The 27,879-nt window shown below is 33.8% G+C and overlaps 2 protein-coding genes across 5 annotated transcripts in view; one reads left to right on the forward strand and one right to left on the reverse strand.

The window, feature by feature from the left end:
• coro (protein coronin) overlaps nt 1-5,457 on the reverse strand; it is a 46,807-nt gene extending 41,350 nt beyond the window's left edge. For 2 of the 4 annotated variants that reach the window (XM_068767180.1, XM_068767179.1), the window contains exons 1-3: nt 5,384-5,457; nt 5,054-5,206; nt 4,256-4,453 (exon numbers count right to left, since the gene is read on the reverse strand). In XM_068767180.1, the coding sequence (XP_068623281.1) occupies nt 4,256-4,453; nt 5,054-5,206; nt 5,384-5,416 (384 nt within the window). In that variant the 5' untranslated portion in view covers nt 5,417-5,457. Of the gene's footprint in view, nt 1-4,255; nt 4,454-4,598; nt 4,770-4,847; nt 4,928-5,053; nt 5,207-5,383 lie in introns of those variants that run through there. The other 2 variants (XM_068767182.1, XM_068767181.1) reach the window with 2 other exon arrangements.
• A 337-nt stretch (nt 5,458-5,794) lies between these two features.
• On the forward strand, nt 5,795-27,678 carry LOC137924013 (TLC domain-containing protein 3A). The gene is made up of 7 exons (XM_068767307.1): nt 5,795-5,905; nt 7,962-8,062; nt 21,597-21,758; nt 23,363-23,525; nt 24,793-25,071; nt 25,646-25,876; nt 26,689-27,678. The coding sequence occupies exons 1-7, from the start codon at nt 5,885-5,887 to the stop codon at nt 26,866-26,868; spliced, it is 1,137 nt and encodes a 378-aa protein (XP_068623408.1). The 5' UTR covers nt 5,795-5,884; the 3' UTR covers nt 26,869-27,678.
• Nucleotides 27,679-27,879: the final 201 nt, after the last annotated feature.

The raw sequence follows: 27,879 nt of genomic DNA on the forward strand, positions 1-27,879 counted from the left end.
CCTAGTGTACAAACATACATATACAACAACGAATTCAGATATACTTGCTTATTGGACGTGTTTACTGTACTTACAATTAGGGCTTACAATACCGGAATTCCGGACGATTTTTGTCCGGTATTAGAAACCGGTATTTACGTAAAACTACTGATATTTTGGCATTACATTAGTTTTTAAAAATTTAATTTATACATAATATAAATGTAATTAAAAACAATATTAATTAATTATAAGATTTTTTTGAAGATATACAATTTCATTGTATTAAAATCTATATCAGGCACATTTACTACACTTGCCAAGCCGATAAGCCGAGTATGGCACCATAAACTCCTACTCACTATGTAGTAAATAAATAATATCTACTCACTTCAAAACAATATTTATTGGATTTCATATACTATTTGTTAACAAGTCAATATAGCAACTGAGGTAAGTAAAAATATAACAAGTAATTTTTTAAATCATACCGGTTTAAATACCGGTATGCCGAATTTATAAATTATCCCGAATTAAAATTTCAAATACCGGTAATAAGATTTTAATTCGGTGTTGAAAGCCAAAAAGGCTATGACATGCAGTGTGTAACCTCCATCAGTTATAAATAAATGTAATAGGTTCTTTATACAAAAAATTATAAGGAATCCTTGTAAAACATAAAGGATTTTTTAAATGGCAATAGACTCTTGGAATAAATGGCTCCAACTACTGGATTAAGGACATTTGTATTAACTAAATTACAAAAATAAAACTTTTTCCGAATGCGTTTTTTTTTCAGATCAGGTCACGGTTGGAGTCCTCGTAAATTTAAGCTGAAGTATGCCATTAAGGAGAAGCTGAAGTATGCCATTAAGGAGAAGCTGAATGATTCTTATGACATTCTTCTCATGAATCATGATGTATAAAAGTGACCGCTTTAAATTGTCCAAAGTGGATGATAATATAAGTTAACTATAAAAATAAACCGACTATCCTTTTAGTAAATTAAACATTTTAATTAATCCATAAGACAGTAAAATTTTAAACTTATATTCATATATTATAGTAAAATATATTCAAGACACATATATAATATAATATAGAATATATATGTCGCAAATAAAACCCATTTAGTATACTGGTAAGTATACATATGTTTAGTCCAAAGTACAGAATACATTAAAAAAAAAAGAATAAACAGTCTACGTATGCATAAAAATATTATTTAATAATCTGTACTAATGTAAATTGTGCGGGAAATTAACACATTCCATGCCATGCGGGGCGTATAGGACCCCCGCTGTATTTTCCGTTCAGGCCTTTTGCAGTTCTCATTGAACAACAAAGGATTCTTAAACAAATGAATTGTAGGGTCGAATATATATAGCTTCACATGAAATACGTAATGTATAATAAAATTTACAACTTTTTCCCGCTAATTATAGCTTTGCAGTATTGAAAAAGTGTAATGCATACGTCTTAAACGACTTTTTTGTTTTTAAAGTGCGAGTCGTGTACACCCTACGCGGCCTGAATGAAAAATCTTCAAAAATTGCCGTGGCACGAAACGTATTAATGACAGAAAGGCTCGCACCTCCCCCTGCTTACATTCCACAATGAACTAACAACATAAGAATCTGGACACAAAAAGTTAGTAAACATTGTCGGTGCGCCATTGTCATCGGCCCATTGTTCCCTATCAGTTGTACAATGCTCTATCGGCGTACGGGCCTGCGACTCATTGTTCGAAAGATAAAAAAAAAACATTTCCTTCAAATACATCACACAGATAATATATGACAGATTATGCAATTTGAAAGTCATTCCTTCATTTTAGCTTTATTTTGTAACTGATAAAAAAAATGCACTAGACGATCTAGTAACATGTAACACACAATTTTAAATAACCAGCTAGCACCCATTTGCTTCAAGGACATAATGGACGCCCCTTTGAAAACCCTTTGCGGGTAGAAAATTCTAAATTACACCTCTACTTATATATCATGATGTGTCATTACATCTGTAGAAATCTAATATATATATATATATATATATATATGTATTTCTTGCTGATAATACAAATTATTCCATACATTGTTCGAATACCTTCAATTAAAAGAAGATATAGATGCCACATGTTAACTGGCTATAACCAAAATGACATTTATTTGTATCAAGTAAACATACAAACTAAATGAGTTTACTATTTTTCACTTACTAAAATCAGTGTAATAGGGTACTTTACTGGAAAAAAAATTGGTCTATACTTCTCTATTTCCATTCTTCCTTTACTGTGTAAAATTGTGGACAATAACAGAGAAAGCATGGAATTCAAATTGCTTTAGAAATTTGATCATGGAGGAGAATACTATGGATGTCATGAGCTCTGCACCAAACAATAGTCTATTCTCTAACAGCAAAAAAAAAAGAAAAACATTTATTTCACATCACAATCATAAGAAGGACTACATAAAACACAAAATGAATAAAATAATACTAGAATAAACAATATAATTGATGGGTGTCAGAGCAGTATGAGACAGCTCATGATTCAGTAGCTAGAATTGTGCCTTGGGCAAAACAATAATTTTCAATCATGACTCGGACAATCCAGTTGGACTATATAGTTGCTTTGGTAAGGTAGAAATGGTAAAGAAGAAAATCCTATATTCATTGTGACCATATCAGATCTACTACGAGACTGAGGGTACTAAGACCATCTAACAAGATCTGTTTTTGTAACTTTAAAAATTGCTATTGGCAATAAATCATAGTTTTAAATAGACTTCATAAAAAATAGACTAATAGTCGAGAATAATAGTCTTATGTTTATTAAATTTTAGGAAAAATTTTAATTTAGTTCAGACCTTACAAATAGAGACTCCAAAGGTTTAGTCAATAACATTGCATTAAAGAGTATATAACTTCGTAATACTATTTCTATTTATCTATTACAATTACATCTGACTGATACAAATATTATCACTCACAGTTATGGGCCTAAACTGAATTTTTCCCTAAATTAATGTGACCAAAATGACCTGGCCTTGGCACCCTTACCAATTTGATTAAAATACAGCAAATCTTACCGAATGCATATGTTAATGACATATGTGCACATTTAAGTTTTAATTAAGTTCAACAAAATAGTTATTCCAATTAAATCTATGAGTAAAAAAATTAATTAACAGACAATTATAAAGAGAAGCTATATAGTAAATATTAAACAGGAAAAGGTTTTAGTGATAAGCAAGATGCCGGTGGATACAACGCAGATAGGCCTTCTATGGGTAGACTAATGAAATAGCTAAGAATACAAGAAATCACTAGATGCAGCTTAAGACTGGTCATTGTAGGAATCTTTACCTTGTAGTGCATGGCTATCAGATGACAAGATAATGATGATATAGTAAATAAACAATAAGAACCAAATTGTAGCTGGCAGTTTTAAAAATATTTTTAAATTAAGTGTTTACAAAAGAATAATATCACTAACAAACTGTAATGCCATGTAGTATAAATTAAACCCAAGACAGCATATAATCAAAAAGTAACACAAAGAATTGAATTTAGGAATATAGTATGACAATTTCAAAATGATGATGTTGCTTTATCTTCATTTTAACAAAAAATGGAATTAAGAAACATTACCTAAAAATTAGTTATGTGATTATAGTATCAAACAATCATTCATTTATATATTATAGTGTTCGCCTTTATCATTTCAGTTCTGAACATTTTATATGCTCACTGTGTTAGTGCTTAATTTAATAGCCTTATGAGAAATAGATGTCTCTTAAACCTTAAACTATAAGAAAAAAAAGTTAAAAATATACAGTACTTCCAGAACTGATTAATATTATGAAGATAGAGATTATGTGTTTAGGGGTTGGCAATTTCATCAACGCAGTAAAAAAATTAAATAGTTACTATAAATTACTTAAGTTCACAATACTTGATCTCATCAACTCTTATTCTTTTATCTTTAGACAGTTTAACAGTTTTTATAATATTATGAACTGTATTTGAAGACTCTGTTTATAACAAAATCTCTGTATGAACTTAATTAAAGAGCAAAGAATTTATGAAAACCACTATTAATATTTTAAATAATGGTTAAAAAGTTTGGAAATACAATGAAAATTAATTTAAAAGTTTAAGTAAATGTAAAAGGTTTCATAATACATGTATTGTTTAGAGTGTCGTAGCGTTTTACAATAATATTGTGTCTGAAAATTGAATTTGTACAAATTTTTATATAAATTTTAGAACTTACCTTATTATGAGGTAGAACTATGAAGGCACCACCGCCAGCAGATTCAACGATGATGGCCAAGAACTTTGGGTTCACGGCACAAAATGTAGAATCCCATGAACTTTTCGACACTCTGATATTATCATAACATTGCTCTCTTTTCAGAGCCTGCCCATACACGTGGCGGAATTTAGAACTACGGACCACCCTAAACGACATCTGCAAAACAAAAGCCCCGACGTTTAACAATAACACAATTAACAATTAGAATTAACTAAGTTATTCCACCTAAAACATAACCTATACGAGCAGCTATTCTGACCTATATTGACATTCGTTTAAAATAATAATTATATTAACTCACTTTTAAATAAAAGAAGAAATAATAATATTTACACTAAACAGTTCAATGAAAACATTTGAATATAACCCGATAATTAATAGAATATAAAATTGAGAGCTACTAGGGTTCGAAGGGAGGACGGTTGGGAAAACGAGCGAACTCCATATTTGGTAATGCCTACATCTACTTCACTTGCTCCTACAGAACTGAACCGAACCACTCGTTTAAAGTTTAAAGAGACAGTAATGTGTTATGTAATATTATATTTACTTTGTTTATAATTTATAATAATATTTCCACCAGGATAATCTAATAAACAAATATACTAATTTAAATAAATTTGTATTATTTCTGAACGCGCTATTTTATGTGTCAAAAGTGTTCTTATGGCAATGTTCAAAATTAATTCTTATCAAGTTTAATATTGTTTTAACTTTGCTTAATAATACTTTTAAAAATAATTGATTTGCGCTTACCCTAGGAATAGGGACGGTTAATGTTTTTTCTGAAGACTTTGATGAACCCGAAGCTTGAGCATTATAACTATGACATCGTTCTCTTCCAATTCTCTTCGAAATTGGTGCTCGCTTTGTATTTGGACTTGTAAAACTATTATGTCTTCTTATTTCCTAGAATTGAATGAAAACTTTTCGTTATTTTAGTTCAGTACTGCAAATTACAAGAAAATTTAAAAATTAAAGTGAAAGCACACGAAATCCTACGAACTCAACTAGAGTAACACAAAACGAACTATTAAGTTTTTTGAAGCATATTAGATGTAAATTATATCAAAATTAATAACTAACGCTATCAACCTCCATATTTTCAGTTTCGTGCATGATGAAATTGAATTAAATTAAATTTTTGATGTAACAATAAATTGATCACACAATAGCTTTTGCTTTGTAAAAGATGAAGGTAGAAAACTTCAAATCACATTTTTAATATTTTTTATTATGTATTTACCTTCAAAATTATTGTATGCTGTACCAAAGGTTTTAAACAAATTTTATTTTATGTTTATCTAAATAGCAAGCTTCATAAGTTTTAATTACAAATTAAAACAGTTCAGATTTTATTCATAACAACCATTGAAAAAAAAAATTAAACTGTCTTAAATATGTAGATTGTAAACCATAGAAATTGATGATCTAATATTTCTCTATGACTGTTCATCAGTGACACTTCGCAAAATAATTTTGCGGCTATTGAAAATATTTGTGACATATTTTTCCAGTTAACATTTACTTTATTTATAATGTTATAATTTTATAATAGTGAAAATAGTAATAAAACCTGCTTGAGACATGGATCCAGCGATGAGTAAGGTAATAAAAAATCACTGGTATTAAATACAAACGCAAAAAATAATTTTAATGTATTTTATTTTTGCCTTATTACATTGTAATTTGTTTTGTATGTTAGTGAATCGAAACAAATCTTTAATATAAAGAGCTATTAAAATTAAGTATTTTATTTAATTAGCTGTTTTTGCGACCAAATATATAATTTGTCGTTCAACTATTTTCTAATATATATTTTTAAAACTTTAATGGTAATATATTTCATATTTTGATTTATAGCTCTACTCAAGTGTATAAAGTAAAATAATAAATAAACTTTTCTGTATTAAAAATTATTTTTATCAGAAATTTAAGCAAATTCAAATTATTAAAGGTGCAGATATTCTTTATAGGATATTACTAAAATATTTTATTAATGAAGAGAAAGTTTTTTTAAAGAACCAGTTATAATGTTTCTGTGGAGTATAAGTTAAATATTGCATTTTTTGCTGCTAGTTTTGATTTTTTGTTGAATATATATTAATATATTTAGTGATTGGTTTTAGATGTAAATGCTTTAAACTTTTTTGTTGACATATGATGTATATATAACATAAATTAATAAAAATTATTATATAAATTATATATATTATAATATATATAATTATAACACATATAGCAAAACATATAAATTACCCATTTAAAGATTTTATATCTACAATTCATCATCCTGTATTTGAAATAGTTAACTCTATTTGGCTTAGACAATTTATACTTACTATTTCCTTGCTTATACTTTTTTATTTTTACTTTTCAAATAAAAAAAATCTATCAAAATGTATCAATTATCCTTATTAATATTTTTGTTTTCAATTAATTTTTTGAATTTGTCTAAATTGCTTTAAATTGATTTGGAGAGAATAATAATATTTAATAATTTTAAAAATATTATATATGCACTTTTATGTTATATTTATAAGTTTTATAAAAATGATAATGGCCTATATATTTATAGTTAAATTTTATAAACATGTTTCTTTGATAAATATGCAGATTATCTCTTGAATTGTTTTACAACAATGCATAGATATGAATGTATCTTTGTTTGTGAAAAGCTTATCAATATTCATTATGGATTGAAATATTGTATGACGAAAGTTTAAAGTGTCACTATTAATATAAGAATATGTATATGTACCTACAATAAAGTTTTTTTTTGTTTATATATGCATAGGCCAACATTTAATATGAATCTTGAGATATTTATTTTAGGAAACATGCAGCGATAAGACATAGAGATAGTAGAAAAAATAGCTATGCACAACTATGTAGTTACATGTTCCCATTTTTTATGGCCCTGTTTTTGGGGGCCTCTTATACATCTCTAGATTATTGTGGGAAAGGGACATTTATATTTGTGATAAATTTTTCTTTGTGTTTGTTTTTCGCTTTTTTCTTCCAGGCTTTACATAATAGTTTATTCACTCTTCTAACATATATCACATAATCTAACATTCTCATTCATACTAAATTACCTTCTTTGCATCGCCTTTCATCCTCTCCACAATTATCACAGTCTAGGTCTATCCGTAACAATTTCCCATTAGGAAGAGTAGAGTAGGTAGGCCTTCGACCAGGTGGTGAATCAACAACATAGTTGATGTTGTGGATATTTGCTGAGAAGAAGCAGGAAGAAACTCCACAACACATGTTTTATTAAAGTTTAATAAAGATTTACACATATACACCTTATCAGTTACAGCCCTAAAGATCATTTACATATTTGTTTATTGAATAAGAAATTTTTATTATCAATTTACTTATAATATTTGTTTTGAATTTTTCAAATGGTAGTTCATTAATGTTTTGCGGCATTTTATTAAAAAAAAAACTAATTACGTTTATAACAAATGAATTAGAGACTGCAGTATAAATTTTGGTACAGACAGTTTTTCACGATGCTTTGAAAATACACTATGGAAGTCCCCTCTTATTTTTTATTTAGAGCCAGTAGAAGCCTAGCTTAATTCTTTTGTTGACTATTTATATTATTATGTATGATAGAGGGTAGGTTGTGTTAAACAGTGTTTGATCTCCACAGACCCGTCACAGGCGTGCCAGGCTGTGCGTGCTGAGTGCCGTTAACGCGGGCACATTCGCCGCGGCTGTCAACCTTGTGCTTACCCTCGATCCGGAAGACAGGTAAATGATATATCCATATACACAATGATTATGGGCGTAAAAACTTTAAAGCGGACAGTGTAAAGCTCAATTATATTCTGTACCTTTTACACCTATGACCAAAAACTTCTTTTTTACTTTTTATTGTACACGCTAAGATACATTTAAATTGTTTCATGCTAATAAACAAAAAAGTGCAACAGGCGGTCTTATCACACAAGGCAAACTCTTACAGACAACTTTTGGAAAGAAAAATAAATAAATAATGGGTAGTTAATATGTACAAAACATACATATATACAAACATGAATATGTATATAACATATATACCAATAATAAATATTACAAATATAAGACAATAATAAATAAAAACATCCAAACTGATTTGGTTCGCACTTGCCTCGGAAAGGATAAAGAAATAGAGAAAGAAAAATAAATGAATTAACAGATAAATAATCAATGGGTCTAGTAAATAGTTCTTAACCATTTTCTTGAAAATATGTAGTGAGTTAGCACGTCTTACATTTAGCGGTAAATCATTTCACAATCGAACGGCTTCTGTGGCAAAAGATTTGGCCATAAACGATGAATGCGCCGGCATTTTTAATTTCGCATTCTCTGATGATCACTTTGTACAGTTGCTTATTACTTTCCAGATTAAAACAATGAAAAAAATAAACAAATAAAGGAGTTGAATAAGATGAAATAAAAATAATTTTACTTAAATAAGTTTTTACGATTGATTATATACTTTTTAGTCAACTCGCATTAGACGGGTGTTTCCCAACGTGGGGCCCACGCTCCTTAAGGAGGCAATTTAAATTTCCTCAACATGTGGGTAACCCTTTCGCTTTAATGTAAAAATAATACGAGACACGTCCTGTAAGAGAATCGCTGTATAAATAATAATTAAAATATAAGAAAACTGTTAATAAAATAGTAATAATTGTAAGCAATAATAATATATGTAATATAAAATAAAGTGTAATGTATATGTAAAATAAAACAAAATTTGAAAATTGTGAAAAACTAAGTAATGAGGTGATGTATGAAAGGCATCGGAAAAGAGGGAAAATGGAATGAAAGAGTAAGACATAAGAAATGTGGAAAGTAAGGAAAATAATGAAAGATCTTAAGTTGCATGGAAGGAGAGCGCGAAATTAAAAATATTAAGTATTTTTTTTTAAAAAGAATAAAAGTTCCTAACCCGAAAATAAGTTAGAGTTACGAGTGGCCGCTAATTGCGGAGGCCATAAAAAATATAAAAACAACATATGTTACATGTGGGGGCATAATAATTTTCGAAAGACCAAGGCGGGGCATGCTACGGCTACATAGACACTGAATTAGACACTTCCTATATTTTTACAACTCATGCGCAATGAGTTTTGTGAAAGGAGGTCGCATATTGTAATGGGTGATGATTCAGTGATATTGACCATTCACACAATCGACGAGCTTTGACTTGAACGTTAAATTGATTAAACGTAACTTATTACGTACACTAACGTGTTACAATGTTATTCACGATGATTGGATAATCGGATGTATTCAACTAAAGTTATTCTTAGGATAAAAAATTATGGAGTCGGCTTCAATGATATAATTTATTATCAACTTTGACTCATTTACATTGAACACTTTTGTATATTAGAATGCCAAAAGATATGCTTTTGAGTGATGTTCATGTGGAACTTCTGTACCCGACGAGAAATATTGCAAATCGACCTTTGAAAAGAGACAATCGGCTAATTTCGGCTTCATAAAGCATTATCTCTGTCCAACGAAATACAAACAGTCCGGTATCTATTAGGAGCTGTTACAACAAGTATCATTTGCTTTTTTTGATAATTATTTTTAGGCTTTGTATAAAATACATGATTTTTTTTCTATAAGTGAAGGCTTTAGGTTGGGGTAAAATAAAATAATAAAAAAGTGTTCATATTATGTTCACGTATTTAATTATTTAGGTAAATTACAACTGTACATAAAGGTCGATGTGCAATATTTATCGTCGGGTACTGTACTGTTTGACCGTCAAATTTCTCACGATGTTGAGTCCAGATAAAATGTCATACGACTGAAAAGAAGATACAAACAAAGGATGAATTTTATGAACGAGCTAGTCGGGGCTGACGGCAAGATATCAAAATGGTGCAGATGAGATAACGCAATAAATTTATACGGGCTCTATTATGCGTCTCGTTTATTGCATCTGGCTGGCGGTGATATGAAATAATCATCATCACCTGCTGTCCACGTCAAACCGTCTCAAAAATCACCTGCCTGCGGTACAGATGGACGGGAGTTATTCGTCTGACCTCTCGAGGCGACAACGAACTGTTACTAAGACAAAGGAGGAACAGTAACCTTCCTCGGCTACTATAGGGGAGTTATTCAATATGTAATTTGGAGGAATAAAAGTGAAAATTAAAATAGGGCCGGGTAAGGACTTATAAGAAGAATAAAAATTATGACTAAATAACTAGGTGAGGCAATGAATTAAAAGTAAACAATATATTCGATACAATTAAAAACAAAACAGACATGTTTTAAGTTCACGGACCCTTCCGCTCCGTGAACTCGGCTCCGATGAAACTTTAAAAGCCCTCGGGCTAACAACAGCTACATCAACAGAGAATAAATAAGACAAATGTACTTGTATGTGTAATTGTAATATCGGTCATAAAAATAAAAATAAATAAATCGTTAGAACAGGAAATATTGTGATAAAATATGATAAAAAACTTATACTGTAATAATCGAGAAGATAATGAGAGGTGATGTAAAGAAGGAAATTAAGAATAAATGAGAATGTAACATTGTGATGTATGCTAGAAGAATGAATGAATGATAATGTGAAGAATGAGAGAATAGATATATTATAGATAAAAAGAAATGTGAAAATAATAAAGACAAAAGTTCTTTTCCGAAAAATAAGATGGAGTTGTACGAAAGGATAGAAACGGGGGCGATTTAAAATAAGAAAGAGGCGACAGCTGGCATGTTATTGTAGGTTGAATTGTACATTCGCGTACAATCAAAATTTTACCAGGGCCGTCTCTATAGGTTTCCAATAGAACCGTACGTTTATATGTACGCACAAGCGCGATTATATGTCGTCTCTTTCACGCATTTGTATAAATTTTTTTTTGTATACAAAAGCCATTTCCATACAAGCGAACACTTCAAATTTATGTTAATATACATCTGAATATCCGGTGACTGATTATTACTTGCCTACTCGGAATAGGCGAAGCGATATTTGGAACTATGTACCGTTATATTATAATATGTATACGATTTGAAACGGTTAGGCTAGTGTAATAATTTTATGGTTTGTTTTAAATCTACCAATGTTGCAAGCTCTATAAATATATATATATATAGATGTGTGTAGCATTTAGTCCGCCTATACATTTTAAAACTTGAGATTGTTAGGGCATCGTTAAAAACAATAAATACACTAATCGACTTTACCTTATTTTTAAATATATTACGATTTAAGTTTGTACATATTTTAAGAGACTTAACACTGTAATAAAGAGTTGAACAATTTTTTTCCGGAAATATTAAACGTAAATGTATAAACAAAGGCACGGAATGTCTATGAAATATAGATCATAATAACAATAAAGTTCGACTGCAAATTTTGTTAAAAGAGTGAATAAATAAACAAAGTATGTACTTTCTATAAATTAAGGCGAATGCCTTGCTTGCCTATGTTTTATGGTATTAAAAACATTACGTCATTGCAGTGCGATACCGCTGAACGACCTTGGAAACGCTCTTGTAGATAATAAAGTTTAAAATTATAATTGATAGTTGTTAGAATACGTTGCGACAATACATGTGTCGTAATTGACTGATATACGAATAAATAGCGAAACGTTTCAGACTCATTCAATATTTTCAGTGCCTTCCACCTTAACCATTAAATGCATGGCTTATATGGATAATTTTAAAAAATATTTACCTTGCAAATAAGTACACTGAAATGCAGGGAAAAATAGAAAAAAAATGTGTATAATATTTTTTTTAATTATTTTTATTAAAACCTTAAGTTGTAGATATACAACACTGTGCATTTACTTTTAAGTGTAGTACTCATTTTACGTTTAACTAGTATTTTGCAGTTTTACATCATTATGCATTTAAGGGTTAAATTTTCCAAAAAATATATTTTAACATACATTTTAACATATTTTTGTGTAAAGGAGAAGAAAACGTTAAATTTAACAGGACTACAGTTATTTTAAAATATATGTACCTTGTTAAGGTTATCGTATAACTCTAGACGCAGGTCGCTTAACACCGGTCTTTAATGTTTATAAAACACTTTAGTTGTCTAGAGGGGTGGTGGGGTGATACTAATATTAGTAATATTTCTAGGGGGGGGGAGGTGTAAATATAAGCGTAAGATGGTGTGACAACAGCGCTCTATGAAGGTGATTACACCAATACCTCGTTTTGCATCGTTTCGTTTTGCGTTTTTTTCGAAGTTGCGTCGCTGCTTAATTAGTACTAATTTTCACTGTGCGTCGTTAGATTTTCGAGGTTGCGTTGTTTGGGTTCGAGTCTTTTTTTGAAATGTTCTTTCTTTTCCAAAAGATGTAACATTTGTTTCTAATTGCGCCATGTCATCAAAACTCGGGGATTCCCTTTCTAACTAAAAATCAACGCAATTTGAATACAGTTGTATTTTTACTTTGTTTTGCTAATTTTAAGAGTTCAGTTTCAATTACGTAGTGTGTTGTGCTTTTTTTAAAAGAGAATAATAAATTTATAAATTTGAACGTGTTGTTTCTGGTTACAAAAAAGGTAAATATTATTCCAATTTCTTTTAGTAGAGTCATATCATTTTTGTTTTTTAAATGTTTACTTTGTTCATTTTTTTTTATAAAAACTGTATTTTCGTAACCCTGGAACCTATCTTCGATCTTTACGTGGATTACTATAGAAAATATTAATTCACTTTGCGGCGTTTCAATTTGCGTCGTGTTTTTTTTGAACGTAACCACGACGCAAAGTGAGGTATTGGTGTATATATATTACCAACCGTACCATATACATGTACATGTATCACATAGATGTACCGGTGCATCTAATGCTAAGAGGAAGTTCATTCTAAAGCAGAAAAATGTGTAAATAAACTTAATAATTCAATTATAAAGCTGTGATGCTATGGTTAAATGCGTAAGGAATAATAACTGAAATGTAATAATATAGGGTAGCTTGAAACCCTGGTAGATAGTGCACCTTTCAGCTGAGAAAATTCAGGACATGATAACCAGAAGTCCAGAACTACTGCTTTAAGATAGTCCCAATGTTAGTCCATCTCCGGTAAGATTATCATGTCAGCTGACAAACACCCGCTGCTAGGTCTCCCGACAAAGATTGCTACTATGAATACTAAAAGTTTTGAATACTGAAGATAACTGACTGTTAAATAAAAGAATGAAAAATACTTGAAAAATCTTATTTTGTAAAGCCGCGTCCATAATTTAAAACTAGCCGCTCAAAATTCAAGATTAGTTTGATTTTGCGTTTCGAACGTCGTTGTTTACATGCTTGATAATGCGCAGTATGTTCTGAAAACGCTAAATACTGCGTAATAATTCAAATGGATGATGTTTTGTTATAAATTTGATTTGTAATAAAATTCCGCAATATATCTTAGACCTGCGTTTCAGTTTGAAATCTAAAATTAAAAGTTTATTATTAAACCAATCTTATGATAGCATTCAAGAGTTTTTAGTTGATCGAAATGAGTGAAACTTTGTTTGTTGACTTATTTAGTTGGTTTATATAACAATGTATACATCAAATAAATTACAAGTTAATAGAGCTATTGTTGAGTTTCTGGCAGGCTCTTATCAACAGATCAGCATTCCGAGCAGATGCTTGGTTTCGGTTGAAGTTGATGCTGTTAGCCCGAGGGCTTTTACAGATTCATCCGAACTCACGAGTTCACGGATCGGAAGGGTCCGTGAACTTAAATCGAATGGGTGTCAGTTTGATTTTAAGTTAAAATAATCGACTCTACCGAAGCCTAGAAAATCCGACTACCATGATCCCAAGCAATATCCTGTTGGTTATAACTTAGGTCTCGGAAATAATGATGGTAAGTTCGATTAAGTGGTACCTCCTTTCCATTTTAAATCCAAGACATTTTGGATTTTTTTCCATAACGAAGCACTGAAGATGCTTCTACGACCTGATTGAGCAAATTCAAGGTCAGGTCGAAGAAGGTAATCGTATTGATATTCCTTGACATCGAGGAAACATTCGACAGCGTATGGTGGCCGGCCATCATACACCAGTTGAATCGTCATAGTATGTCGGTAGAGTTACATAATTTGATATAGAAAAAATTAAGAAAGAAAACAAAACTGTAAATGAGGTAGTACAAAGCCTTTGCCGTTTTCGGGTAGAGATGTATGGCGACTGTAATTAAAAAAATAACGATTTAAACATGAATGTAAATGACTAATTGAACAAAGATAATTTGAATTTTACATAAAATTGCCACTCTATCGGATAGACTTAGTGTTTGAAAACCAACAAGAAAAAGAATTTCCACACGTTTGAATTTTTAGCGGTTTTTTTAAATTTCGGAATACGTGTGGACTCGGCTTTATAGAGAATTATTGACAGATGCTTTCAAAAAGATTGAGTAAAAACAGTAATTGAAATAGGATAGCAAGTTGCTCTCGCAATTAGAAGTTAACTGTTAATTGATTTCTTTCATAACCAGTTTGCTTTGGCTCTATAAAAATACTAGGAAATTCTAGAAAAATGGAAAGAAATAATTATTCACCATTATTTACTGGTAATTTTTATATGTTTGAAATGTTGGATGCATATAGTCACTTTACAATATTTACACTGGAAAATAGTTCCCGCCCCTTTTTCTTTTAGGTCACGAATAAATACTGTTACCAAATAAGAGAATCAAAAGCGTCTAAACAATATAACAGCTATCAATATCAGTAAGAAAAGGACCAATATTTAGCCACTTCCGCACATGCTGATGAATGATGCATGTGCGGAAGTGGCTAAATATTGGTCTTTTTCTTACTTAGGATGGACTTCCGCGAGGTAACGCCTGTATCTATTAAATATCAATATCAGTGCTTGCATGATCTTATACTGTTAGAAAGTGTCTTATTACTACTCTGTTTTTTATTGCGGACGTCGTCGCTTATATATACGCTCCGACGATAGTGATAAGGAAAATTGGGCGTATAATGGGGCGAATGGGTTTAATTTACTATCTAAAGATAGAAAGAGTAATTTTTTAACAACTCTAATGTTGAAAGCATGTTGTATGTTGGTATATTCTTCTTCTAATATATAAAATTTCCATGTTACAATGTTAGTTACCGTACTCCTCCGAAACGGCTTGACGGAATATTTACTAAATTTTATATGCGTATTCAGGTCTGAGAATCGGCTACTATCTATTTTCCATACCCCTAAGTGATAAGGGTGGTCCAACCTGAATTTTTTTTTTAGACAATTTTTTTGGTTTTTACATATACAGCATGCAAAAATACATACAACCCTAAATTTTCACCCCTTTACGATCAACCCTTATTTTTTATTTGTTAATTAAAAACTTTATTTTTTTTTTGCAAATCAACGTTTGCGGGGTAAGCTAGTATCTGTATAATATTTTGAAAAAATTATCTCAAATGAATGAATGAATTGAAAAATGTTGTTTGTCCGTTGACTTTTATATCTTCATTTGGCTTTATGATAGAAATCCAAGAAGCCTAGCTTACTTATTAAGGCAAACAATGAGCTATTGTAGTGAAATGAATAACACAATAATTGTATAATTGTCTTGTAGACATGAAATAGAACATTAACGTGTATAGATATAATTGTGTTCATCATCATTATTTCATCCGTAAGACGTCCACCGCTGGACATAGATCTCCATAGGTATCTGATAAGACCGGTTGAAAGAGGTCTTCATTTAGCGTCATCGGATGGCCTTAAAAAAACCGCCTGCATAGCTTGTGGAAGTCCTGAGTTGCGCTTGCGCACCTGTGGTCTCCATACGAGCTACTTTTTTAAGGCCCCCGTTATTGGGGGCCTCTCGTTCTTTCCTATCTCGTTTACCTTATTTTTATTTCTTTACTCCTCTTTCAGTCTTGTAATGATCATTCATTCGTTTTCTTAGCCGACCCGCGGTATCCACAACAGCTACTTTTTTTTATGGCCCCTGTTATTGGGGGCCTCTTGTTCTTTCCTATCTCGTTTACCTGCTTTTTATTTCTTTACTCCTCTTTCAGTCTTCTTATGATCATTCATTCGGTCTAACATACTTCACATGAACTTACATATCCAACGATTTTTAGTTTCCTCCTTTTCATCATCTATCGTCCTTCATCTCAGTTCTCAAATATAACAGGTATTGGGTCTCTCCATCTTTTTTCTTCACAATTTATTTTGTGCTTATTCCACCAGCTATTTTAAGTCTCTAATAGCCACCCGTTCGGCACTCTACGTGGCCCGATACTTCCATTTCAACTCGCAAATTCTTTACTTACGATCGTCTACAGATTTGCCCATTTCTGATTTAGTTGTTATATGAATTGATAGTATTGAATTAATATTAAAAATAAAATTAATTTTGTTTCCTTATCTCAAATTATAAACACAACTATGCGGCTTTAGAATAATATCGATTTTGTTGATATTATATAAGTTTATTTGAAAATAACTCTAAATGTAATACATTTAAAGTGTCATTTCAAGTTGTAATGTACGTGGTTTTCATTAATAAGACTACAGCAATACAAGGTCATTTCTCTCCAGCTAAAATCGTCTGTCTACGTATAAATTTATTTTTAATTTTGTAATATAATTGGCCAATATAGATTGGGGATTTACGATCAGTGTTCCAAATTTAAAATAGATAATAGTTTAAAAATTGTGACATCGCTTAAAAGCTATTTTAGTCGCTTATCGCATATAGCTATAGCTATGATGATATGTTTATACATCTCTTGCGAAACATGATTAATTTTTGATAACTGCTTTGTTTGTTTTTAAACGTATTACGTATGTAAGTATACGGGCTTAGGTCTTATATATATCCATCTATATACATCATGGTTGCACAGACTTATTATGACTAGGGGCCACTCGGGTAAATCATGAACTGATGGCGGGTCGGCCGCCAGAAGTATAGGTACTTTTCGAACACATTTGTTTTTGGTTTTATTCTGAAATAGAATTCAATATTTTTCGAATGTACGAGAGTATTATTTTTGCTGTCGGCGGGCCACCAGTATTCGACCGACGGGCCGCATGCGGCGGTCTATGTGCATCCATGATATAAATCAATAAAATCATGCAGTGTTCGAAATCCAAAATTTATGTTTGTTAGTAATAGTTGTTTATTATCAGGTGAATTATTAAATAAAATAATAAGTAGATCTTTATAAAATATAATATTTTTAATTTTATTATTCTTTCTATTGAACTTTTTCTTCTTCTTCAGCATGTAGATGCCCACTTCAAGGCCTAAGCCTTCCCCAAAGATCGCTATAATCCACTAGCCTTGTGCTGCTCGCATCCATCGAATTCTTTTGCACTGTGAGAGGCAAATAACTTTTTGAACATTACAAAATCTGACGGGACAGCTATATTTAGGAATATATACATTGGAGAGGGTTACAGATGGATTTGAAATAAACAAGTTTCCTCCGTCGTTTATTTAGTAACTACTGCGCGTAATGTTTTTATTAAACATGCGTCAGTCACCGGTGTCTGACACCGACGACTTCATTGACCACTGATCGACTTTCAACATTCAGTTTCTGATAACAGCTGTGTCCAAGGATGTCACGCTTATCTTTTACTACGATAAGAAACAATAGCCCTTATATATTTATACGCGTGTAACGTATTTCTATTATTAGCTCGCATGGTAATGGTATTCCGCAGTATCTTTACTGTATCTGACAAATGTCCGACAGGGATTTCCCTTTCCTTTGGCTGGGAGGTTATGCATCCGTCATATAGCCCTGTTATTGCAACTTTAGAGTTTCATCTGTTTCGGTCTATTCATAATTCTTATTCATACAGCTTCATGTACAGGACAGCATAAAGTCATCGAACAAAATAATACTAAAATGTGAATAAACTTTGAAAAAATATGACGCTAATTTTCATATAAAAGGTGGCGCAAAAGTAATGTCATCATGTGAAAGTGCCCTAAGTTTTAAAAAGGGCGCTAAAGGTCACTGTTCTTTGACATTTATGATGTAGATATATAGGGAATTAGTTGTCAACAAATAATAGACAATATCTTTATATCTACATCATAAATGTCAAAGCACAATGACATTTGTCGCCTTTTGTAAAACTTAGGGCACGTTCACATTAAGGCATTACTTTTGCACCACCTGTTGAAATGCGAAAAACATTTTCTTCAACCTATAATATAGCATGTCGTCTTAGAGCAGCAATAAATATACGTTACAAAAAATGTACGCTCGAACCTGTTAAAAACAAAAACTTTGTAATATATAATTTAACTATATTATTGTTATCATAAATCATTTGTTATAATAGAGATATTTTATTACAATAGTTCGACGGGGGGAGACCGCGTATAACGTTGCATGTAGGCAGAATCAAACCAGTCCTTTTGCTAATTCTACGAAAGATCCTTTTTTGGTATTCGGGTGGAGTTGGGGGAAGAAAAATCTTCTGGATTGACACAAAGTATCCCTGCCTTCTAAAGGAAGAACTGGGTTATATGGAATTCTTACCCACTAAAACCTCCTCGGTGGTAGCCTTCGGTACCTTCGGAGTGGCAGTACTATGCCAAGACATCTTTGGAGAAAGCTGTGCATCTCGTAGCCTTCGGTACCTTCGGAGTGGCAGTACTATGGCAAGACATATCTGGAGAAAGCTGTGCCTCTCCTGGAACCCTTGCTGTTCTGCAACATCAGAAGACCACATTGTTACTAACCTTTTCGGTGCTTCGGTTGACATTGAGTGGACTATGAAGGCCCTCACTTTCCCCTGCGAACTCGATGCCCTTTTACGACAGGAGGGGGTTACCTTAGTGAACCTGGACTAAAGGGGTGAGGCTGGGGTGGGGTGAGGCCTTTGACCAGGTCCGGACGTATTATTATTCAAATGTTAATGATAGTTGTAATGGTATATGGTACACGATATATTTTGTTTGATTACATCATAACACATCCTTCAGTTTTGATTGACGTCAAATGTTCGATAGCCAGACACAGCTGACAGGTGTTTTAATATACTTCATATATAATTAAATTATTGTTTTCACTATCTTCAACGCAATTATTTTGTTAAAAATTACAATATTTATTGTAATGAGAATAATAAAGAAAGTTATCTGTTTCATTTGGGCCGCTATGTGTTATAGAACTTCACAAGTTTTTGATTATTTTACTTAATTGCAGTAAAGGAAGCAAACAGTAATATAAAGAAAACATTAAATGAAATTTTTTATTGTACGTAACATTTATATATATGTACAGTTAAGTATCGCCTCATATCGAGCCCCCGTCGGGCACGATGCACCGGACATTGATCACACTTATAATAAGGCGGCCGCGCCCGCCTAGTCTGCGTTCAAGTGAGGGCGGTCGGGAGAGGCCCGTGTCGCTTCCCACCACTGAGTAGTCCTCACTTCGCATTACTTACACTACACCTCATTTACTACGCTATACACCAACACGGATATAGTCCCCCTTCGTACGTGCGTCTTCGATGTAACGGATCCTCTGCACCTGCGACACTCTACACAGGTCACGGGGTTATATACAACAGAACCAAACGTGACTCACCACCCTACAACACCCGTTTTTAGAGAGCGGCCGCTCGCTCCCTAACCGCGAACAGCGTGGGCGAACCGTGGTTGGATCCGGATTCTCCTCGGCTCGCCTGTGGTCCACGCTGCCGTCCCAAGGCGCATATACACATCATCAACACATTCAATGCATAGTTCCTATACGGGTAGAGCGCTTTGCTATGTGCGAACGTCTTAAATTGGTAGGCGCCCTACCAGCTTTATTTTTTAATTTTTAAGTTCACGGACTCTTCCGCTCCGAGATCTCGGCTCAGATGAAGACTTCAGACTAACAGCACTTACATCAACAGAGAATAAGTAATTGAATTACGACCACCTAGTGTAAATTTTTAGTCCGCGAATCTCCTGTTTCCTCGGACTCAGTTTCAATGAAGCTGTATGAAGACTAAATCGGCTGGCAGGCATAATTTCAAACAGATCAATTGCACACAATGTAAACCAAAGCCAGACTAAGTGTACACACACACACACACACACAAATATATATATATATATATATATATGTATGTAATATATATATGATGAGTAATATATATATATATATTACTCACTAGAATTGTGGCTTCCTCGGCTAATTATAACGAATAAAAATTTGCAAGATGCACAATAGATGAAATGCCGTAACAACAACGAGATGTGAAGATTGCGATACGTGGGCCGAGCCGGACTAACGATCGATCTAGTGCAGTGTAACTATTCCTTTCCGCATGTCTATTAGAGAACTAGGATATTTGAAATCCGTACACTAGCGGCAAACGTAACCTTGTCAATCTTTGGCGAAGGTCTTTGCTTTGCAATGGGATATCGACTGACATGATGATGTGTCACACAGATTCTATTCGACCAGCGCATGGCTGCGACCACGCGGTCTTACTAAGTGATCGTAAAATTGTAGCGTCCAATTTACAAAGATAACTATCTGATAATGAATGTTTAGCTGCCACTTGAACCTTCATATTCTACGGGCCGCTTGCTCACCAGCGAGTTCCAACTAAAGCGGAAATAATCGTCTTGTTGTCACACGACGAAGCTCGAGCAACGGCTGTAATGCAACAGGACCATAACTTATGCGCCACGCAAATGGGAAGCTTTTAATGATGTTAATTTCGCAGGTGTATAAATAGACGTATAATTTGAGAGAAGGGTGGAGAGTTGTACCATCGTCTCTTTAATGGGAGACAAAGAGTGTTGCCGTATCTTTTTGAGGTATTGCTGAAAAATTATAAAGGAGGTAATAAGTGAAAATGCAACTTAGGACAGATAAGAATAACGACAAGATAACAAACGTTTATTTAGAAATAAAAGTGACAGTAAAAAAAAATCTAAATTAAACTGTACTGTGATATACCAAAGGGTGTGGCGAAGGAAGACAAGCGAGGTGTGAATGGAATGTTAGTGAATGGTAAGAGAATGAAAGAAAACGCGAAGAATGGAAGAAGAAGAGTAATAGGAATTGTGAATCTCTAGAAAGGAAGGTAGTCTTCAATATGATAGATGGTACGAGAAACCCCAAAAAACGAGGCCATTAAAAAAAAAACTAACTGTGAGAAGTACAATCATTCCGTAATGGCGTACCGCATGGAACAGTCATACGGTCTGCTTACCACAACACTATTTAATTTAGATTAGGGAACCTCTTTATGCTTAAGGCTTTTTACTAAAATTGCAACCGAATTGTTCCAGGATCTCAGTGAAGCGGGGCTGTGCGCTGACGGCGCTGGGATTCTTCTATTTCATGTCGCTGTTCGAGCTGTTCACTTTCGCGGCCCTATTCACCAGCTCGGGCTCGCGGCTGCGTCAGAAGTATCGTCTGGACTGCGGTGACGTGCTAGAGATAAATAACAAGTATGTTATATGCAGTATAAGAAAGCTCATAGATATAAAAAATGCCATGCTTTGCTTGGGATTTTTCTACGAGATCTAATAAGGATTGACGAGATCCGCAGACGAATGGGAGTAACCAACAATGCCATAGGCCACTTAGTGGCGTTAACATATTGCGGCTGGAGTTATAAGATTATAAAATATATTCTTAATTCATAAACAATATTAAAACAAACAAATTGGATCTTTGAAAGGAAATAAACCAGTGTTTCCCTAACTTTTTTGTGCGATGCTCCACCTAAGTTTTTCTAACATTCTTACGCTCCCTATGTAACATAAATCATTTTGCTATTAAATCGATGGGGTTAAACTAGTGTCGAGTCAATTTTATAATTGCCTCCCCCCCCCCTCCCTTAACAATCAAATTGTCCCCTAGTGGGGTGTGGCCCTCACGTTGGGAAACACTGAAGTAAACTGTTATGGCTTTATAGCTCTAGAGTGAAGACCGCGGCCTGACAAGCGAAGCATATCACACGTCAAAGACGTCCACCTTCAAGGCGACAAACGATCTCGTTAATATCTTTGGTAGACACTGGATACTGGTAGCCTCCAGCTAATGCTGTTAAAAGTCTGTGGAGAAGCTTATATCCCACAGTAAACGTTCTATGGTTGAAATGACGATGGTGCTTATGAAGCAGATATTCCCCGATGTTGCCATGTTTCATAAGCAATAACATCGTTATAGAAGTTGTCTCTCATAGTATGCGTTTAAATGGTTACTATGACAAGTGTCACAACACGTGGTCTTCACTCCAGGACGTTAAGGTTCCACAGCCATCTGTTCTGTGCGATATATGATCTGATCATTATCACTTTAACTTGCACATTTACTGGGCTATGTCGGTTATTTGACATTATCTATGAATCACTAGCATTTTTAACGCGGATGATCTATAGTCGTACACCACCCGTTTTAAAGTAATATATTATTTTTTTTTATTGTGGGAGGAGACGATCTTTACGTAACTTTATGGAGGAAACCTCGGGTAAGCGGAGAGGTGTCAATGTACCTTTTCGGGGGAAATGGTGGTTATGTGGCGTATTTTACTTGAGGGAGTATGCTATTTATCCTGAGATATTTTACTTAAAAACGTAAGGGGGAATTTTTCTAGGAGACCTCGTTGGTGAAGTGTAACTTGACCACTGCAACTTCAACTTGCACATTCGTTAGGTTATGTCAGTTATTTTTCTTTAGCTATGAATTACTGGCATTCTTAACGCGGATGATCTATATTCAACCATTATACGTTTTAAAGTAAATTATAATATATAACTACTTTTTAATTGTGAGAGATGATCTTTATGTACCTTTACGAAGGAACCCCCGGGAATGTATTTTTTCGGGTAAAACGGGGGTTATATGATGTATTGTATTGTACTTCGAGAAGTATGCTATTTCTATGCTAAAGGACGTAAGTGCAGATATATGTACAAGACACGCTATGCAATACATAGCGAAGTGTAACTTGACCTATGGATTATGTCTTACTTTCGTTCATTTACCAATTTCATTCTTAACGCGGATGAACTAAAGTTTGAGTGTAGACGTGTTTGACGTGTCTTAGGCTGGTGTCGGCGGTGCAGGCTGCGTTGTCATGTGTAACTGGAGCTGTGGTGTGCCTCTGGTCATGCACGCGTGACTTCATGCGATCTTCGCACTTCATGTCGGAGGCCTACGCCTGGTTTGGAGCCGCCTATTTCTTCTACGACATCTGGTCCATGTATCTGGTATGTTCATTCACCGTTCACTCTATATGATTTACATATTAAACTTTGAAAACGTTAACGTCAAGATAGAAGACAAGATCAGAAACCAGCTTAAAGACCACCATGGAAGATGGGTGACACATTGTTAAAAAACTATTTAAACTTTTATTACAATGTTAATGCTTATTTTACTAGTTAGAAATGTTTATTACACAAACGTGACATATTTTTAAAATTAATAGCCTTGTTTGTTCATAATGAGCTCTATTTTTCTTTGTTTTATTTTTCAAAATATATATTTTTATACCACAGTCGGTTAGCGTTGAGAATGTTGTGCAATTGTAATTATCCAGGGGTCTAAACGGGGCGTGGTTAGTTAAATGGACATTTTGAACTTTCTAAATAGGAACAATTACAGAGTTTTTTTTTAAACCGTTTTATTTTATTTTTATTGTAACCTAAAAATAAGGATTGCCATACTCCATCAGTCATCAAAATAGTCATCCCACATTTTTTATTATTATTTCAGCCGTAAGAAGTCCACTGCTGGACCCTGGTCTCCCACAGATTTCCAGTAGCACTGGTTGGATTTAGATGACGTTATATGCTGTTCACCTTTATACTTTTACAGCTTCGTAGAATTCCGTTAGGGGTCTGTAAAATGAAAGACCAGATTTAAATTTTGTCATCAAGCTATGAAAGAGACTAATATATAGTATACTTCCGCTATGCAGCAGTAGTCGTGCAATGAAGTGCACCGTCCGTCAGCCCGCTGATAAATGCGTTTCCACGGGCCATCCTCATGAGATGTTACTGCTGGGCTGGTGGGTGGTGCGCTTCATTGCACGACTACTGCTGCATAGTGGAATTAGCTATATATTAGCTCCTTTCTTAGTTAGGATGGACTTCCGTGAGGTAACTAACGCCGGAATCTATTAGATATTATCATCGGGTGTTTAAAAAAGTTTTTTCGCTAGTTTATCTAGCTTTGGAAATTTAAATATTTATCATACAATTACTAGTAAAGAAAATCTATATTAATGTAAAATATTTTTATATGTACATTAGTACACCAACACCACACTTTGTGTCGTGGTTACGTTCCCAAAAAACACGACGCAAATTGAAACGTCGCAAAGTGAATTAAAATTTTCTTTAGCAAACTATGTAAAGATCGAAAATGGGCCGATCCGCTCCGGTGGTAGCTTTCTGTTTATAATGTTAAAATAATCCTCGATTCAAAAAAAGAACTTCAGCTGAAACATAGTTTTATTTATTACCTTTTCAGGTATATGTCAGACAAATTGGATTTTCGAAGAGCATATCGACACCGAGTGAAAAAATCCCGGAAAGTTTGGAAGTGTCGGAGAATCTAGCGTCGGGTGGAGTTCAGGAGGTGGGCTGTATGGGCAGCAAAAAGTCGAGGCGCGGCCCGCGGTGCGCCGCTTGTGGTGACTGCCTCGGGGAGGGTGCGAAGGTCATCTCGTTCTTCGCGTACTGCCGACACGAGCCCGTCATACTGTTCCACCACCTGTTCATTGGTGGATTTGGATTCCTAGTCATCGTTGTAAGTACACCGTCGCGCAGCTATTATATTTATATACAGGGAGATTGGTGTAAAAGCCTTAAAGGGGTGAATTTATGGCTCATTTGTCAGCAACCTTTTTTCAATCATCCTGTATAAATTGATCACTATGAAATATTATGTCATATATTTATGAAACTATTGATTTTTGCATAGGTGTATCATATATTAAGGTTTTACGCTTATAATCATCCTCTATGTTGAAATTTGGCTCCAAATTTTGAGAAAATAGGTGAGCGTGATTTTATACCGATACACGATGAATTTATGTGGACGATTGATAAATGCTATTTACCTATTGGAATTAAAATGCGGATTCCCCGGTGACCAGTCTTGCGCTGTTGTATCTGGCGAGTTCCCGTTAACCTGGGTCAGAGATCTTGCTTTTTCTCCGGATCTCTATATTTCTATATCGACCTCGTAGTGAAGCTCCAAGTATAGTTCATTGCATTGCTCTCTAGGTAACCCTTGAGCCCTTTTTATAAGGTGAGAACCTTTTGGTTCCAACAGTGATAATTAACTTTTAATGAATCTGTGCTTTTATAACAATGTTCAGTACCTGCGCGGCGGGCTGGGTGACTGCGTGTTCGGATTCGTGTACCTGATGGAGCTGTCGACGCCGTTCGTGTCGCTGCGCGGCATCCTGTCGCGCATGGGGCTCAAGTCCTCGCGCGCCTACCTGCTCAACGGTCTGGCGATGCTCGCCACCTTCTTCGTCTGCCGTGTCTTGAGCCTGCCCTACGTCTGCCTCATGTACAGCCGCGTCATCGGCCTGCCTTACTTCGAGGTTAATTCTTTATCTTTTTTTTTCGTATACTATTAACATGTCAGTTGTATTACAGTCTCTGGCCATTTTTATCTCTCTGACATTATTCGCATTCTTAGATAAATTGGTGATTTTGTAATATTCCTCAACTGATTTGTCTAAATATTCGACTTTTGAATTTTGGGCTACTCTTCTATATTGCTATAGAAATAGCTGATCGCGGCCAGAAAATGATGGAAAGGGAGGGGTACCAGTCCACCAGAGGAATAGAGTATGAGTATTGTGGGAACATAACAACAACTTATCATAACTTAAAGCAATATTATAACTTTAAAATTTTTTACACTATATATTATTGTTTTACAAGGTTTTGTTTAATACACTTTTATAATGAAATGAATGATATATTAGAGATTATCACATGGGTCTTTATTTTAAAAACATACATATCATAGCTTTGCTAATTTATGAAGCCAGATAAAAGGCATTAAAAGCTGGTATTTATTTATTTTTTATAAGAGTGTAATAATAAAAAATTTTGATTAGTTACACGTGTAAAAGGTTTAAAAAATTGTATAGATCATTTGTAAGGAAAAAGCTTTAAACTGTTTACAACTTTTTTCAATCACCCTATATAAAGTTATCAATCGAAAATATATTATAAAAAATAATAATTAATTCTAATATGTAATACGATAATACAAATTTGAAAACGATTATTTATTATCTCTGAAACTATTTATTTTCGGCGGTATGTATGTAAAGTATGGTTATAGTATACCATCAATAGCTATATTTACATTTATAACCAATCAACTTGTTTATTTCTCAAGGCCATAAAGTCTCTGCCAACGGGGTGCAAGATATCCATCTGTATCCTGCTACTGCCGCAGCTGTACTGGTTCTACCTGATGTCAGCGGGAGCGGTGAAGGTGTTCATAGGCAAGGCTAAATCGAGCCCGAAACAAAGCGTGGCCCCTCTCTCTGCCGGAGACAACGAGAAGCGCAGCTGATGCAGGCGTAAGCGCAGGAATAAGCATACGTAAGACCTACGCCTAGTTTAGGACACCTACGCACCGGCACGTATATTGAGCGCTGAGGTTTAGTCCTTGAGGATAACACACTAAAGCCTTTTATAAAAAAGATTCAAACGAGCCTATATTTGCTTATGATGTGTAATTTCTAACATGTCACCCACTGCAAGGCATGACTGGTCTTGTTCATCCAGTGACTTGACCTTCGATCCACCTGGTCAAGGTGAATCCTCGTCTACCGGCTTGAAATCGCCTCTCAAGTATCTTTCAGCCCCAAAGTCACAATGTGCCGCCCATTGCCACTTCGGATTAGCTATTCTTCGAGCTATTTCTGTGACCTTGATTATTCGGCGGATCACCTTTCTAATTCAATGGACCTCTATAAAATCTTCTACGTGTATCTTACTATATGATATTTAAATACACGGATATCTTTTCGCCATTGCGTGCGCCTATTGGTCAATTCAAATAGCTCGACCTTTACCGGTTTTCTTTAAAATATTTCCGTCTCTTTTCACGAAATCACTGTCACAAGAAATAGCCCGTAACCGAGAAGAAAAGATGTGACACATCAAAAATATTTTGACGTTTGTACCGATTTGACAGTTACACTTATTTGACAGCAGCAAATGTTGCCAGCTACAATCCCAATTTATCTCGAGCGCTCAAAATTCGATCTGGTTGTCTAGATAATGTTATATTGCCGCTGGCGTGAAGAAATGTTAGTGTACAAAAGGAAATTTTATCGGTAAATATTTCGTATTGTTTCATACAGTGTTGTGCACAAGCCAAAATGATCTTTAAACTTTCGTATTAAAGTCTGTTTTAGCTGTGCTTGAGTTTTGGGAAATTATCAAATCTATTTATATTAATAAAAATACACGTTATGTTTTAAAAAAGAATACATTGAAATCTCCCATACATGGCTGAGATAATTATATAGATGTTTGATTTATATTATCTACATTTTATGTGACTATTAAATATACA

The sequence above is a fragment of the Battus philenor genome, unplaced genomic scaffold, assembly GCF_028537555.1.
Source record: "Battus philenor isolate CCGP_79_NKW_IND1 unplaced genomic scaffold, ilBatPhil1.0.hap1 SCAF_23, whole genome shotgun sequence".
Taxonomy (NCBI): Eukaryota; Metazoa; Arthropoda; class Insecta; order Lepidoptera; family Papilionidae; genus Battus; species Battus philenor.